This window comes from Kogia breviceps, chromosome X (genome assembly GCF_026419965.1).
Source record: "Kogia breviceps isolate mKogBre1 chromosome X, mKogBre1 haplotype 1, whole genome shotgun sequence".
Taxonomy (NCBI): Eukaryota; Metazoa; Chordata; class Mammalia; order Artiodactyla; family Physeteridae; genus Kogia; species Kogia breviceps.
The window spans coordinates 12162471-12180355 of NC_081330.1; the positions used below are offsets into that span (position 1 = coordinate 12162471).

General features: G+C 49.9%; 1 protein-coding gene across 7 annotated transcripts in view; it reads left to right on the forward strand.

Moving 5' to 3' along the window:
- The window catches only part of FGF13 (fibroblast growth factor 13), a 520988-nt gene that overhangs the window by 18962 nt on the left and 484141 nt on the right, over positions 1–17885 (forward strand). For 2 of the 7 annotated variants that reach the window (XM_059051397.2, XM_067022877.1), the window contains exon 2: positions 3981–4196. In XM_059051397.2, coding sequence (XP_058907380.1) covers positions 4148–4196 — 49 coding nt within the window. In that variant the 5' untranslated portion in view covers positions 3981–4147. Of the gene's footprint in view, positions 1–2665; positions 3309–3980; positions 4197–17885 lie in introns of those variants that run through there. The other 5 variants (XM_067022876.1, XM_059051398.2, XM_067022880.1 and 2 more) reach the window with 5 other exon arrangements.

Here is a 17885-nt window from a genome sequence, read left to right on the forward strand (position 1 = left end):
GGAGAAGTGGAGGGATCAGATAGCACCAATTGCTAGTGACAGTGAAGGAGCTTCCACCCCAGTGGGATGGGGCAGAAGAATGTGGGAGGGGCAGAGAAGTGCTACAGTCTAAGCCCGGGCTTCATTAAGATGCTTCCAGGGCTTCCCTGGTGGCGCAGTGGTTGAGAGTCCGCCTGCCGATGCAGGGGACACGGGTTCGTGCCCCGGTCCGGGAAGATCCCACGTGCCGCTGAGCGGCTGGGCCCGTGAGCCGTGGCCGCTGAGCCTGCGCGTCCGGAGCCTGTGCTCCGCAGCGGGAGAGGCCACAACAGTGAGAGGCCCGTGTACCGCAAAAAAAAAAAAAAAAAAAAAAAGATGCTTCCAGACTGAGTCCATTTGGTGGTGGGGAAAAGACCACCCTCTGAATGCCCTCACTCAGATGTCAGATCTTCCAGTGGCTGGTCATCCAAAATCACCAAGGAGCTCAGGGGCTGAACACTGGAGCGTCCTTTTTTCTGAGCCAGTACCAACGACATTTTGTTCATATTCTCACAGGGCTTGGAAAAAGGGAAGGCCTCCATGCCTTTCACGCAAGAGGCTGCCCCTGACCTCCCTCGCAGGGTCTTCAGAAGCTTTGTTTAGAGGAGAGTGCTTGTCCTGGACCTTGAATATTCATGATCCTTGGTCTCCGGCCTGCATACCTTTATGACGTCATTGATTTGCCCCCATATGAACACACATCACTATATTGTTCTTGGACGAAATGTCTGCTTTCTTTATCTTCTGATTATTTCTTTGGCAGAGTGGTTTATGGTGAAGAAACACACTTTATCTTTTTGCGTTCATGGACAGGCAGACTCCACTAATACTCCCAAGCAGACATCTCTTCAACTCACCTCAATCATATTAACTAACCTAGGTTTAGCCGTATGTTAACTATTATTGTCCTTCAAGGAACAGGGTTGATATCTGGCTTCCAGCTGGAAGTTACCTGTGCCGGAGGTGCCAGAGGTGATAGGGCTTGCAGGATGGGGGAGTCTTCTCTGTGCAGAAAACTTCCCTGGAAATCTTAGTGTGTCAGGAAAGCTGAGATACTCAGGATGGACACCATGCTTAATAACCCCCAAGACAGAGACTGACCCTTTTCCCAAAAGAGGGTCTTGTTGCTTCCTGGAGTTATGTAGACAAAGCAAATGTTATGTGTACAGAAGAGAGGAGAGAGAGAGAGAGAGAGAGAGAGAGAGAGAGAGAGAGAGAGAGAGAGTGTGTGTGTGTGTGTGTGTGTGTGTGTGTGTGTGTGTGTGTGTGTGTGTTTGAACGTGCTGAGTTAAGGGAGTTTAAAAAGACTGAGGGGTTCAAGATTGGCAGATAGGTTCGGTGAAAATGTGCTTCCCCCCTCTTTTTAACAGGCTGATAGGAGTGTTCAGAGACCATGTGTTCTAATAGAAGAGCACAGAAAAGACAGACCCACCTGGTTTCCTATCCTGGCTCTCCTAGTTTTTTATCCAGGCTCCACCACTACGAGCTGTGTGACCTCTGGGCAAGTTACTTAACCTCTCTGAGCCTCAGTTTCCTCATTTGTAAAATGGCAATAACACTTCCTAGGACTGCTGTGAAGATGAAATAAGATAATGATGTAAAGCATTTAGCGCACTGGCACAGGGTAGGTGCTAAATCCTTAGTAACTGGTTATTATTGGGTGTAAACTGAGGACTCTTTCCCCTTTTCCCCTTCATCTTTCCTCTAAACCCACCCAAGTTGCCACCCCTTTTGATTCCGGTCATTTGAAGAGAAATTCTTTCTTTCCCAGAGTACTGATACTAATGATCTAAACTTGGGTTGGATAATCACATTGTGTCATCAACCTCCAGATGATTAGATATTATTTACAAGAAAAATAGGCCTGGAGTTCCTCCCAGACCAAGGACAGAGGCTGCAAATTGAATTTAGAGGGTTGCCGACCTTTAGACCCAGGCTGGAGGCAGGGGCAGCCCACTCTCCTGGTCTTGAAAGCCACAGCAGGCTCTTGTAATTGAGTCACCGCCTGGGATTCAGTAGGACTAATCCATCTATATAATTTCTTCGCCTGGTTTAATGCCATTAACGAAACCGAATTAAGGAGCGGGTGGAGATGGGTGGGACAAGGGGAAACGGATTTTCTTCACGGGAGTCGCTGCCACGTCTCCACCGCCAGGCTGGAGCCTACGGTCTGATTAATGGACCGCTCTGAGGACCAAGTCCTGACAGCGGCGACCCCAGTCCCTCAACAGAGCGCCGGGCTTCCGGGTATCCGCGCGCCGAGAAAGGGCCATCGCCGAAAGGGTTTCCCAGGATGTCCCAGGGCCACCCTGTCCCCCCTTCCCTTTCCCAGGCTCTCTCTTCTTCCCCATCCGCCCCTGTCTTGTACAATTTCTGAGCAGTTTTCCTTTTAGTTCAAATGTTCAGGGACGTTCCCCGTTTTGTCACTAGCGTGCCCCAGGCGACGTGTCGATCCCTTAATCCCTCTTCAGCACTCGCCCCCAGTCCCACCTCACTCCGTTTGTCTGGGGTTGGCCATCCCGGGTGGTGGGCACTCTGCGCCTAGTTTGCCAGCCAGAGCGACCAGCCCTAGGAGGAGGGGCCTGCGTGAGGGGGTGGGGGTGGGGGTGGGGTGGGAGGTGGCAGCCGCCGCGGTCAGTTTCACTCTCTGCCCTACTGACACCCAGATCCCAGCGCGCCCTTCTCACGGAGAGTCCGGCTGTCTCAACTTGGGCAGCTGGCCAGAGGCGAGGAGTCGCCGACTCCCGGACTGAGATTCTACCGCTCGGTGCAGGCACTTGCCAACAGCGGAGTCCCCAAAGTGTAGGTGGCGACCAGTGCGGGCCCAGGCAGCGCTGCGGGCAAGGCGGGCGCCCGGATCTGGGGGGGGGGGCGGGAGCGGGAGCGGGGAGGGCGGACAGGGGGCGCCGGGCTTCGATCTCGGCGGCCGACAGTGCGAGTCCGCTCCGGCGGCGTCCGCGGGCCCTGCCTGCCCCGGAGGGGCCGGGGGACGCCAGGCTGACACGCTCGCCCGCACTCCTCAGGGCTCGCTCGGGTTTTGCCACCCGGCGGCTGACGTCGGCGCGCCCCTGCCGAGCTCTCCTTTTACTACAGCCCGCCGGCGGCTTTGTGCCGGCCCCGCCCTCGCCGGCCCCCGCCCCCCGCGTGCCCACACCTTGTCGTTTATAAAGAATGCGCCGCCGTGCCGAATCGCGGCTCTCCGGGACCCGAGAGTTCTTTGGAAGGAGAGTGTAAGCGAGGGAGCGGGCGAGCTCCTAGGGGGTGTGGGTGTAGGGAGACGGAGAGAGCAGGTAAGGGCCGTCGCGTCCCGCTCCTCCGCCCGCCAGCAGCTCGGGACCCCCCTTTGGCAGAATTTTAGGAACCTGAAAATTGGTTCAATAGAAAGAAAGAGGCGACCCTCCCCTCTCGATTCTTCGCGGGCGAGAAGCTGCGCGGCTCTGCGGTGTAACAGGCTCACACGTTGCTCATCACATGTTCAAACATTTCCCTTTCGGGGAGGCTCGTTATTTTTAAGTGAATATTTTCGTCTTTGTTTTGATTTTTTTAAACCTTCCTCGGGGTTTTATTTTGATGGAGTTGGCGGCCCGCAGCGGATGGGGAGAGGCGGGGGAAGCGGCCCGCCGGCGCGCGGGCAGCCCACCCAGGCAACTCCCCTCGCGGCCCGCGCCAGCCCGGCGAGCGGCCGGCGCCGGAGCCCCGGGAGGCCGGCGGCTGAGCCGGGGAGTCCCAGCCGCACCTCTCGGCGGCCCCGGGGGTGGCGAGCGCGGCTCTCCGCGGGCGGGCGGGGGTGGGCAGGAGCGGCGGGCGCTGGGCGCGGAGGGAGCGCCGCGCCGCTTTGTCTCTGCACTTCTGGAGCCAGGCGAGCGGCTCCTCCCGCGGCCGGCCGCTCGGGCTCGCGGCGGCAGCGGCGACGGCAGCGGCTCCTCCTTCACCCTTCTCCTTTCCTCCCCACTCTCTCGTAGGCAGCGGCGGCGGCGGCGGCAGCGCTGGGGGAAAGCGGCTTCTGCCCGGAGCCACACCGAGGGGAGCTCGCGGTCGCGACTTGCCGCCCTAAGCACTCTCCCAAGTCCGGCCCACTCGGCGAGGACTTCCGTCTCCTGGCCGAACCTTGTCAAGCAAGCTGGGATCTATGAGTGGAAAGGTGACCAAACCCAAAGAGGAGAAAGATGCTTCTAAGGGTAAGCCCGCCCGCCGACTCCGCCTGCTTCCCTTCCCTTGGTTTCCCTCGCCCGCTCGCGTGCGCGCCGCCCTCCGGCGGCTCCCGGCCTCCCTCCCAGAGCCTAAGCTGCCCGTGACCTCTGCGACCCCGGCGAGAAAGGCGGGGGCCGGGCCGCTGGGGGGGCCTGGGTTTGCACCAATTTCCCTCCTTCCTCGTGGAATTGTCGCCCCGCGAGTGCCTCCAGCCTCTTCGCTCCCCCTCTGGACGCACCGGGGTGGCGCTGCGGGCAGACGAAGCTGCTGCAGCCCCGAGCGCCGGGAACAGCGCTGCCTGCCACCGGCCGGCCCCCTCTCCGTGCGAGTGCCTGTGTGTGTGTGTGCGCGAGTGTGCATATGTGTGCTGCGCGGGTGCAACATGGTGACATACTCAGGAATCTGATCCACTCTTAGAACCCAAGCTCGAATCCACCTTCAACCCCCCTCTCCCCGCCCCCAATGCAAACAAAGAGCCTGGCCGACACGCACAACCCCTCCCCCCACGCTCCTTTCCCCCTCACGTCCCCTGCTCCCCAACTCTCTACGTCCCCTCCCCAGAAGGCAGGAGCTTGCAACCTTCCACACGCCGCGTGCAAAAGTGAGCGATCCCGGCGCCGCCCGCGCTGCGCGTCGGCAGCGCAGCCTCGCCGAGCCCCGGGAGAACAAAGGCTCTTGTCCCCTTGGTACCAGTGCCCAGCAGGAGCGGGGCCCCGCGGGAGGGGAGAGTCCCCTCCGTCCACTCTGGGGGGTTTAGCCACCTGGCCCGCGGCGCCCGGCCGCCGGTCCCCCGAAGAGCGCTTCTCGGCCTCGGGCCTCCCACCGGCGGGCTGGGGAGGCGCAGCGGAGCAGGGCTCAGGCCCGGGAGAACTCGGGAGAAGGAAGGGGCGTCCCCCCGACCCCCACCAGTCCTAGCCGTGGCCTTGCTGAGGACCCGGCTTAGCTCCGGAATGTAAGCTGGAGACAGCATCCTTGGAGACCCGGGTGCAGAGAGAGGCACAGAAGAGGGGGTGTGGTAGAGCCGTGGGGAAACGGCAGGTGCCTTAGGTGCAAGTGTCCGGAATGGCCACAGAGCGGACGCCGGAGTGGGCTGGACCGGCCCGGAGGGCCCCAGGCACGCTGAGCCGCAGCGACCCACGCCGGGTCCACGCTGCTGCAGAAGTGGGGCTGCAGTGGGGGCAGCCCCAGCCTTCGTCCACGGGGCCCCGATTCCTCCTTGAGCCCTGGGGCTCCCTTCCCTCCCACTCCTTTCCCTCTTCCTTTTTCTCATCTCCTTCTTCTCGCCTCTCCCCATCTCTCAGAGCTTTCCTTCCCGGGAGATTCTAGGGCAGCGTCAGCCCTCCCCCGCGGAAAGTTGTCAAAGTCTTCAGCTCGGGGCCTTTATCCTTGTTTCTAAATGGAGCCGGTTCTCTTCCAACTAGGCGAAGCGCCGACGAGAGGCTCCAGAAGTTTGTGGGGCGTTTTAGATCTGCTGTACTAAGGGTCAGTGTCGCCATCGGCCTGCCTCAAGGCTAGAGGTCACCCCTTTCGGACCCACTGATACCCGCAGGCTGTTTGAGGCGCACAGATTAATTGAACCGGTCACCCGGAAAGTAGAGCTCCTGCTACACTTTTCCAGAGCTTTCCTAATTGTTGTGCGTTTTAAACAGGCATTCGTATGATAAGAGAAAATGACTTCCGGGTCGTTAGAAGGTTTTGTTTTCCGTTGAGGGCCCAGACAGGTGAATACAATTGAAGATGGTCGCACCAAATTGACCTGATTCCCCTTCTGCATCTGGGAGTATTTCAAGTCTGTTTCTGGAACTTTGGTCCCTGATTTCCATCAGCTGGTTACCTAAGGCTTATTTCAGGCCACCTTTGGGAGGACCCTGAAACCAAATTCATTCACAGAAAATGAGATGCTGTTCTAGGAATATAATTTGTAATTGTCCAGAACGAGTAAGAAGTCTGGAACCATTAGGACAAGTTTCTGTCACTCGATAATGAAAATTTTTATTAGGCGTATGGCATAACATTTTCTTATGTTGACTCACCACATTTGAAACCGAATACCTCTCTGTATGAATTGTGTAATTAGCATTTGGAATTATGGTTGTAATTAGAATAAATTAAAGTAATTTTACAAGACAACTTTTAAGAAGGGAGTTTACTTTCCCAAGGAGATGGGAATCTTATGGCTGCTAAGAGCCCGAGTCCCATTTCTGCCTTTCTGTTGGTTGTTGAATATAGAGTGTTTTCAAACTAGTGAATGCCTAGTAGCCCTTAGTATTTTACCCTTTCAGGTAAATATGTTAAAAGTCTTGTGTGACTAAATTTTAAAGACTACTTTTTATGTTAGAGATGAAAGATACCAAGTCTATTTATATTTTTAGCTAATAAAGTTTATTGACCATATTCATGGAGAGGTTGGGTTATTTACGGATTTCCTATGTATAGGTCATTTTTGGATTTTTTTTATGCTAAGTGACTCAGGAGCACACTGTGCAACAGATAAACAGGATTGAACATTTATTAGGTACTTTAAATATACACATTTAATTTTGAATGATGGTGTGACAAATGATTGAATCAAGTCAAAATTCAGCAACAGTTTGAATTTCATAATCTGTTTTCAGAGGCTACTGCTCATTTAAATTCGGCCTCCCACCCCATCATCTGGGGTTGATGCTCACAGCCTATCATAACCGCATAGAAGATTATCACAGAGTACAGTGTTTCTAGACTTTCTAAAGCATAGGTAGCAGGTAATTAGTTAATTTTGTGCTGCTTAATGAAATATGGCTTTCAGAGCATATAAATTGCTCTTTGTCTTTTTAAATGACGTTCTGCAACTCATTGAGGTTAAGACCAATGATGGACAATGATGTTTTCTATAACCTTTTTCAGTAACATAGCCAGACAAGATAGACTGTCCTCTTTGGGAGGGGAGAGGGGAATCTTGATTGTGTTTGAAAGTATTAAAATGGCCTCTTGAGCAGCAAATCATCTTTTGTGTATTAGGCTTTGCATAAACTTTTTTTTTTTTAGATTAAGTTCTTTAACATGTCCTACTATTTAAAAAAAAATTTAATTATTTTTGGTTGCTGCCTTTGGGCTTTCTCTAGTTGGCGAGGAGCGGGGGCTATTCTTCGTTGGGGTGCGCGGGCTTCTCACTGCGGTGGCTTCTCTTGTTGCAGAGCATGGGCTCTAGGCCTGCGGGCTTCAGTAGTTGTGCATGGGCTTAGTTGCTCGGCGGCATGTGGGATCTTCCCGGACCAGGGCTCGAACCTGTGTCCCCTGCATTGGCAGGTGGATTCTTAACCACTGCGCCTCCAGGGAAGTCCCATGCATAAACTTTTAAATTGGCAGATGAATATATAGTTTAGGGCACTCAGCTCCTGAACAGGAGGACCTATTTTCATTTCAGGGAAGAATAACATTTGGTTGTTCAAGCAGATATTCACTTAGCTTTGACTCTCCTCTACCTTGTCACATAAGATCTTTTCAGCAGTTCTCTGTTGGAAAAGCACTCAGTTAAGGCTGTGTCTGGTTTACTGCAAACGTGTTCCTGTGGCATTCGGAGACTGTGTAGCCTGTTACAGATAAAACCAAATCGTTTGTAGATTGAGTGAAGTCCTAGCCAATTCTCAATTTCAGAACTATCATTTGATTTGGGAATTCCCTGGCGGTCCGGCGGTTAGGACTCTGTGCTTCCACTGCAGGGGGCACGGGTTCGATCCCTGGTCCTGGTCCTAAGATCCCACGTGCCGCGTGACGTGGCCAAAAAAAACCAAACAAACTGTTATTTGGTTTGTAGTTGGAGTTTGGGTTTGGGTTTGGGTGTGTTTTTTCAGCAACCGCTTCGCTTGTGCTTAGCCTGAGAGCCATCACATCTGGGCAGGTTTAAAGGCCATGTGGGCTGTGCGTTCTCTCTGAGACTGTCAGCACTAACGTCCGGCTGGGTTTCTGCTGGCTGCTGGACAGTGGAGGACAGTTCCACACATAGTCCGAGACGCCAGCCACTTGCACAGCTGTTGCTGTAACAGATTACGTTGCACACGTGCATTTATGGGTGCAGCTCATTTTCAGCTCCCTTCCTGGCCTCTTCCAGTTCCCTTCCTGGCCTTTTCCAGTAGCCTCTCTAACCATACCTAAGAAGGACAGGGCATTGTGGTCAGGCAGCCAGCGTATCAAGTCTTGAACCTGGAAGGCCATTCCAAAAGCTCATCGTGGTCTTGGTGGATTATTGCAATCACCTCCGTCAAGTGTCTTTCTCAGACTTGGGCCAGGCGAAGCAGGTGTTTAGAGGTATTTCACCCACAAGAAGTCATGATGTTGGTGACCTCTTATTAAAAACTAGCAATCAGGGACTTCCCTGGTGGTGCAGTGGTTGAGAATCCGCCCACCAGTGCAGGGGACACGGCTTCGAGCCCTGGTCCGGGAAGATCCCACATGCTGTGGAGCAACTAAGCCCGTGCGCCACAACTACCGAGCCTGCGCTCTACAGCCCGCGAGTCACAACTACCGAGACCGACCCCATGTGCCGCAACTACTGAAGCCCACGCGCCTAGAGCCTGTGCTCCGCAACCAGAGAAGCCACCGCAATGAGAAGCCCGCGCACCGCAACGAAGAGTAGCCCCCGCTCGCGCCACAACTAGAGAAAGCCTGCGCGCAGCAACAAAGACCCAACGCAGCCAAAATAAATAAATAAATTGGGGAAAAAAAAGAGAGAGAGGAAAGAAAACTATCAATCATAATCTCCCTGTTACTCATATAGGGGCTTGTTTTTTCACCTGGTGAATAAGTCACCATGGACCAGTACGGTATTATGGAGTGTCATAAGCCCCAGATTTGCTTCCGTGGCCAAGATGGTGATCACAGCCTCAGTGAGGGGGTGTGGCCAGGGAGAACTGTAATCGGAAGCGTTGGTCTGTTCTTGGGGATAGGTGCAGAAGATGAGTGCACAGTGTCCCCAGATCCTCGTCATTATTATTTCCAGTGGTGTGCAGCTTCTTTACTGACAGGCCGGAGCAGGAGTGGGATACGGGTTAGGGTGCTGTATCTTCTTAGTTCGGCTTGCTCTAAGTCTCTTGCCAGTACAGTTCAAATTGTTACAGGGTGTTAGCATGCATCCTCGGGCTGGAGTCCGAAAGGGTGTTGCAGGATGAGCGAGGAGCAGAAAGTGAGCTGTGGGGTTGAGGTCCATGCCTAGTGCGCAGGGACATGTATGGTGGCCCTGAGCACAGGGCCGGAACTGGGAGAGAACTGGAATCAGGGTCTGGCTGGTAAGCGGGAGGGCTGATCTGTGAGGCAGTCACTAGGGAGAGGAAACCGTTAACAGTCCAGGTCTCTTTGCAGCTGTGCTGTTTTATGTTCAAATCAACTCTTCATTCTGGGAATTACAATCAACACGGAACAACCGGAATGTGTTGCAGCTCTTCAAATATATCCAATAAAAGGGCTTTCTAGTGTCTGCTTCATTATGGCTTGTATTTTTGGAGTTGAGAAATTTGAAAGGAATACAAGATAATTGCCAAGATTAAACAATTCAAAGAGGGAAAAAAAACCTCCCATGAATTAAAGTGTGGCAGGTGGAGGGGGCATCCTCCATGTCTATTACCGTGCTAAGCTTAACTTGGTCTTTGGAATGCGAAGATTGGGCGCATAAATACAGCTTTAGCAATTAGCAGAGAAGACAAATGTCTGCATAAATCATTGTCTGCAGCCACCTATTTACGTTTCCCTATCCAGAGGATCCAGAAGACACGTTAGCAGCAGGATTTCTCAGCACAGGCTGAGGAGCGGACTTCCGGCTCGTCGTCCTGTGTAGTGTGGTTCATCCTAGTCAGTCCTCACCAACTCGAGCTGTAGCTTATCTCCTTGTGATATGCCAGTTCTACAAGCTCACCTGAATGAGATTTCTGACATTTAAAAAAGTGACATTTTATCACTTTGGTGAAAGCCATATCTTGATGAAACATTTCTTACGGGTGTGGATTTCTGGGTAAATGGCACTAATTTCCTAAAGAAAGTGAAATAGTAATCATTATGCCCCCGACTCCAGCCTGCAGGTCTAATTTCTCCTTGACTTGGATGGCCATTTGTTTTTCTCTAAAGCCTTGTTTTCCAGGGTATTAATCCTGAAAATGGGAGCTTTATATTAGAAAAGAGATAAGTTCTTGATTCTTGGGGCACAACGGAAATGTGCAGGACTGTTTTATTAGGGATCTGGCTTTGTAATAAACATTAAGCCTAAATTACAATTACTGTACGTTGAGATTACCGTTAAGCAGTTCTCCTGCGCTGCTCCTGCCTCTGCCCTTGTAAATTACATTTAGCATTGATTTTCCAATGGAAATGGTATTAGTGTCACTGGCTAAGACCCTCCCCACAGGCAGTGGGCAGAGGGTAGTAGGTGTCCTTGCTGAGTCTTAAACTCTGGCAGCACCCTTGGCTTATGTCAGTGCATGGTTTAGGTTGACGTTCCAGGGGGTGCACTGGGGCTGGGCTGGGCTGAGGCGTTTGCTTGGCCTGCCTGCTCTCAGCCTTGTGTAGAGACTTCAGATTTGGTTTGGACAATCACTGTTGCCCAAAGGAATTCTCAGGCATACATGTCTGTCCTTTATGGACCCTGTCAGTAGGGCCTGGGAAGAAAGAAAAAAATCTTCTGGTGAAAGGCAGGCCTGGTCAGAGGCCAAATTATATATAAAAGAGTTATTAAAAAAATGGTATGAACCCAATTTCCTTTTGTGTAATTGAAGATTATATACAACATGAACAAATCCTAGGTGTACATCTCCACGAATCTTGACAAATGTTTAGACCCACATGATAGAATATTTTCATCACCCCAGAAAGTTATTCTTGTGTCCCTTTCTAATCATTCCCCTTTCAAAGGCAACTACTGTTTTGACTTGTCATCATATTTTAGTTCTCCCTTTATTGAATTGAATGGAAATGGAATCTCGCAGGATGCACTCTTGGTCCCTGAGACCTAGCCACCTCTCGGTCAGCATGCTTCCTTTCCCGGTTGACAGCCCTTCTTCTTGTCTTGGTATCTGGTTTCTTGGAAGAGACCCCCACCCTGCCCCGACCTAGGGCACTCAACAGGGTCTTGTTACTTGGCAGCCCATAAGGAGTATTTGTTGAATGATCTAGGCAGGGTAGGGAATTCCTTTAAGGCGGGGTACGTCTTATTCATCCTTAATAACAATAATGATCATAGTTATTATCATTATTATAGTAGCTTCTAAATTATGGAGCACTTACCATTTACTAGGCATGCATGATTTTTATATATATATCTCATTTAATCCTCATGACAGCCAAATGAAATAGTGAATAGTATTTATGGACTTTAGAGATGAGAAAATTGGAAGTTGAGGGAGATTATGTAGCTTGTAGGAGGTCACACAGCTAGTGGATCCCAAATTACTGGCACAGTGCATGGCATTGAACTAAGGATTGCCGGAGGCAACGCTTTAACTCCGGGGAATTAATGTCAGTGGTTGAGTTTCTGACATCTAGATAGGATGGGGAAGTAATTTTGGTTGGGGTCTTAAAAATAATGCAACCCGAGTGGGACCCTACGGGGCCTGCTGGGGACAGACCCCTCCCCCATATCCTCTGCTGTAGTTCCTCTCTGAAGTACCCAGACAATAGTATCATGCATTTCCTGAGTTTTTCAGATGCTAAAAACCACCAGCAATGGAAGAAGTTAACTACTTGATGATCAGGAGCCCCCAGACCTTCTGGCGCCTAAGGATTGATAAAGTTAATTGCCCTGTTACTTCACCATCAAGAGAATTGTGCATGAGCTGATCACACCCTGTGACGCTCCCCCGCTCCCCGCCACCTCACCTGGACTTTAAAAATGCTTTGCTGAAGCCCTTTGTGGAGTTTGGGGTTCTGTGCTCCAAACTCTGACGTCGGCACACGAACTTGCATTCGGTAACAGCAGTAGTTTTTTTGAGCACTGACCATATGCCAGGGATTGACATGAAATATCTCAAGCTATCCAAGATAGATATACATACTACTGTTATTCCCATTTGACAGATGAGAAAACAGTCTCGGGTTGAGACCAGTAGCTGTGGCACACGGGCTTAGTTGCTCCGCGGCATGTGGGATCTTCGCGGACCAGGGCACGATCCCGTGTCCCCTGCATTGGCAGGCTGATTCTTAACCACTGCGCCACCAGGGAAGCCCAGTTGATTCTTTTCTAATCCAGGTTTGCACAAGGACCAAATTACTTGCCATTTGCCAACGTGGACATGACTAGGAAGAGTTTGCCTATACAGGCATGATTGCTCCATGGCTGTGATCTTTGTGCAGCCAAAGAGATCTCCGAACAGATCTCTTGAGTGACTTATCCATCTCAGGCACTGTGCTGCGCCCCGGCAGAGATGAGAGAAGCCCAGTCCTACCTTAAGCCTTAGGGGTGCCCTTTCCTTCCTCTTTGGCCTTGGACATTCTCACTCGTACTTTCCAAAGTGCATCTCCCCTCAGGTGGCCATGAGTCTGACTTTCAAGATGAAGCATCTGTCAGTTTGAAAATAATGGTATTTCTTCCCCAGAACTGAGTCTGGGAGCTTGTTTCACCTGTGTTCTATCGATTACACTTACTCTTAATTCACAACTGGGTAAAACTCCCAATTGTTTACTTATTTATTTTTTCCATTACATGGCATATGCTTTCAGTCTGCCTCTCATCAGAATCATCTGTCTTCATTTTCCTCTCTCTCTCTCTCTCTCAAGCCCACCCTCTCCTCCTTCCCTCCCTCCCTCCTTTTCTCTCTTGCCCCCTTTCTTCTCTACAGATGTCAGTGGTTTTCATTAAGTGAATGGGGTTCCTTAGAGTATGCTGGGCTCACTGGAGGATTCTCATGTCTGGATTTTCTCCCTTGATAGCTATAACTTCAGTAAAAGAAATCCCCCCCCCCCTTAACATGTAGCTCCATGGAAGAAGCATTTCACTACTTATTATATAACTCATTTTAAATGGAAAAATAAAGTGTGACCTTTATTTCTTATACTGTTTATGCTGCCTTCCGTTAGATAATATTTCCAAAAATATATCTTGTTAACAGAGACATACGCCTTGAACGAGCATTATTAATTATACTTCTCAAAGTTAGGACTCATGCAGTGTTTCTCTGGTGCTGCAGAACCTAGGTTTAACAGCCGTAATTAACAGTGACGGGTCTATCGCGTGGTTATAGGTAAGTTTAATAACAAATGTGAAACCCAGTTCTCAAAAATCCCTCCAAATTATGTAGGTAGCATGTCTCCTGCTCCTGCACTGGGGGTCAGTAAACAGATCGAGTTCTTCAAATATTTACTTGCTGTTAAAAGTAGAAGTAAACAAGCTAAAGAAGGCAGGCTGAGCGCAGTTCTTGAATATGCCTATAGCTATTTTAAGAATCTTCTTTCAACCACGACTTTGAATGTATTGTGAATTGACCTGCTTCTTTTGCCTTTGATTCTCCGTGTGTGTGCTCGCCTCTTCCCTTGGGGGGCTTATTGAAAAGACTTCCAAGAGCTCTTGGATTTGCGCGTGTTTTTTCGGAGCCCTGGGAACAATGTGAGCGGTTCTCCTGGAAACGGGGCTGGCGCTCCTCGTGGCTCTCGCTCCCGGGAGCGTTTGTTTTCCGACTCACTAACTGGGACCCGACAAGCTCGGACCCGGGCGGGAGCGTCAAACGGCCCGGTTAACCGGCGTCCCGCAGTCGCCGTGGATCCGGCCGGCGGGTTGTTTACAAACCTGTGTGCTCATGAGCCTCGTGATGCGGTGGCTGCCGAAAAAAGAAACACGGAAAAGTTGTGTCACCGAAGGTGAAACTTGGCGAAGAAGTGCTCGGCGCCGGGCATGACAAAAGCTGCTCGCGGCGGCGGCGGGCAGCCGAGGGCTTTGCCCACCGGCCCCGGGTGCCGGCGGCCAGGCTCTCTCGCGTGGGGAAGCCGCCGAGGGGGCGGGGCGCCGGGGGCAGCCCACGGCCTGGAGGTCTAGACCGCGGGCGTTTTGCAGCCGGTGGGAGGCGGCGTTAAGATGGTGGCGGCGGGCGGAGCCGGAGGAAGAGTGTCCTGACCCCCAGCCCCCTCTGGCGATCAGGGCGTCTTTGCCCTGCCTTCGCCTGACCCACCCGCTGGGCCCCTCAAAGGCGGATTATCTTCAAAGCCTGGAAGTCAGGTCTTGGCCAAACAGTCTCTGTCTTCTGGTCAATGTTAATTCGGTTTCAGCTGTGTAAAAAACCTAGGATGCATTTTGATCAGAACGCCCCTGACCGTTTTGAGTTTGTCTGCTTTTAATATTGCTTATGTTTCGTGGTGTCGATTTTTTTCAGATTACAAAATAATGCATGCAATTCGGAAAATCATAAAAGCATTAGGAAGAAAATATCCCCCAAGGGTTGTACTCCCAGGTTCTTTTTGAGATTTTCCTTCCAGTCTTTTTTCTCTGAATTTTATAATACACATGTATACGTCTTTAAGTACATGTGTGGGATTACACAGTAGATACTATCACCTGCTTTTTTCCCCTCAACACCCTGTTAGAATGTTTTTCTATGTCATTAAATAATCTTGCACACTATCATTTTTAGTGCGTGCACTGGGTGTGGATTTGGGGGTGACAAAGGAGAAATGGTCATTTTGAGCCTGTGGTTGTGAAAAGTTTTTCTCTGCTGCCTTGATCTTTCTCACTGGGCACCACAAACATTATTCGTATTTTATAAACGTATATATATGAATCTGTGCATATATAAAGATACATATATGCATGTATAAATTTAAACATATAAAATTAAATGCATGTAGATGAATATGCGTATGTCTAATAAATACACAGATATGCTTAGAATAAACCCTGAAAGAATATATATCAAAAGGAATCTCTGGGTGGTTGGATTATAGAAGATGTATAGAGGATGTATATGTATATGTATATGTATGTTTATTCGTATCTTCTGTTTTCCCTACAGTGGATGTATATAATGATCATAATGATATAATGAAAATTAACATAAACAATATATTGTTTATGGATTGTCTTCAAACTGACTTTTCTGCTCCAGCTCTTACAATTTCTTTTTCTTTTTTTTTTTTTTTTTGTGGTATGCGGGCCTCTCACTGTTGTGGCCTCTCCCGTTGCGGAGCACAGGCTCCGGACGCGCAGGCTCAGCGGCCACGGCTCACGGGCCCAGCCGCTCCGCGGCATGTGGGATCTTCCCGGACCGGGGCACGAACCCGTGTCCCCTGCATTGGCAGGCGGATTCTCAACCACTGCGCCACCAGGGAAGCCCTCTTACAATTTCTTGATCTGTAATGCTCTACTACCTATTTCTACATTTTGTGATCCTTCATGTCCAAGCTTAACCCACATCCTCCAGGAAGCCTCTCTCCCACCCTCCCTACAGGATCTGTTTACCCCTTGCACTGGGCTTCTCGGTTACTTCTCTGGCAGTGTCCGTGGACTACTTTGGATAAATCTGAGGATGCATTTTTCATCTGCTGATGCTTTATCTCCCCAACTAGATTTTAAACCTCCTCAAGGGCCCTTTTCACAAAAGAGGTACAGTACTCATTAAATGTGTTACTTATCACGCTCAGCATCCTTCCTAGGTTTCTTTAAATGCTCTTGTACCTTTTGAAACTCCATACCATATCAGAAGCCCTTAGAATGACAGCAACAATCCATCTGGATTTAATATTGCTAATTTGATTTGGGCTATAATTTTCACTTTACAGTGGGCCATCTTCCAGGTAAAAGTGACTGCATGGTTAAAAGCATGGACTTTAGAAACTTGGGTTCACATAGAAGTTCCTCTGCTTAGTCGCTGTGTGATCTTGGGCAAATAATCTTTCTAAGCCTCTTCGCAATGGAGATAGTTATATTTATCTCACATGCCTATTTTAAAGATAGAATGAGATAATGTGTGAAAAACAAACACAGAATTTGGTCAGTGGTCCTATTGATAATATTATTAAAATAGTAGTGATTTTCATATTGATTATTCAAGTTAGAGGGTTCTTGTTAAAGGGCTTGTTGGCCATAGAAATAAATCTACAGATTCACACATCTGTCTTGACAGTCATACTCCAATTTAATCGATTTTAGTTATACAGTCACTGGGGATGGGTTCCAGGACCCCCCACCCCCAGATACCAAAATAAAATCCGTGGATGAGCAAGTCCCTTATATAAAATGGCATAGTATCCGCATATAACCTATGCACATCCTCCTGTAGACTTTAGATCATCTCTAGATTACTTCTAATACCTAATGTAAATGTAAATGCCGTGTAAATAGTTGTAAATACAATGTAGATGCTATGTAAATAGTCGATGGCCTGTGGCAAATTCAAGTTTTGCGTTTTGAAACTTTCTGGAATTAAAAAAAACGTTTTTTAGATCCATAGTTGGTTGAATCCACAGACGCGGAATTTGTGGATACAGAGTGCTGACTCTATTAATTCATGTATTAAGTAATTCATCCATTAGTTTATCAATAAATATTTGTTGAACCTCCTACGTGACAGCAGTGAGCAGAACACATAATCATCCCGGCTTTCATGGAGCTGATATTTTACAGGTTTACTTAGAGGAACCGGACTTTCAGTGCACAAGGCACTCTGTCCCATGTTGGTGATATGTCAAGCAGTGAGTGACCTGGTGCCCATAATAGCCATCTGGGCCCCCAGGTCCTGGCCAGCCCAAACTACAAGGGAGGGAACCTGGGTGAAGTTGGACATAGGTTATTCATCTTTGGTCCAGGGACCACTAGAGCTGAGGTTCCTGAGCCTGCTTGGGCGTTAGCACCACCGTCCACCACATACATCTCCGCCATGAGAATTTGACTCAGTAGATCTGAGTATGGGGCTTATGAACCCATATGGTTTATAAATCTCCTTAAGTGATTCGAACGCACAGCCAATTACGGGGCTTACTGCTCCTAAGCAGTGTTTCTCTAGCTTGCAGGAAGTTAACAGTCACCTGTAGGGTTTGTTTAAAAAAAAAAAAAAAAAAAAAGCTACCCCTCCCCCTGACCTGCTGACTCAGGAGTTTGGTGCTGTGAATTGTAAATCAGCATCTGGGTGATTCTTACCATTGAGCAAGTTGGGGAAACATTGTCCTAGAGACATCAAAGGACCCCTGGCTGTTATGTGTAAATGTGCATTTTTCTGGTGCTGGCATCCATAGACTCCAGCAGATTCCCAGAGGGTTCAGTATCTCCCCAAATAGCCCTGAGCTCATCCATGAACTGTGTGCATTGGGTCCTCAGTTTTCTCAGCCCTACTCATCCTCCACAGGCAGATGTTCTGTTTGGAAGCCTCCTTTCTCCATTCTTGCTCCTTCTTTCTCTGTTGTCAGGCTGGCCTCCGTTCTTTCTGTTGCTTCCAGGAAGAGACTTTTCAAAGCCTTGGGCCCTTCCAGAGAGGGCGGGGCTGGGAGGGAGCTTTGGGGATGCCACCCAGAGCTGGCCATCCCAGCGTAGCTGTGAGAATGGTGGAGGTCAGTGAGCAGGTATTTTGACCCTTCTCGGGGCTGGACCTCAGTGGATCTTCATGTGGGGGGATAAGGGTCTGGAAAGTGGGACTTCTGAGATAATCCTTGGCCAGTCCAGAGCAGGTGGGCAAGGGCATTCCCCCTTCTTGGTACCGCTTTCCTGCCTGTACATGGCAGGAGGTGGGGCGGGGTGG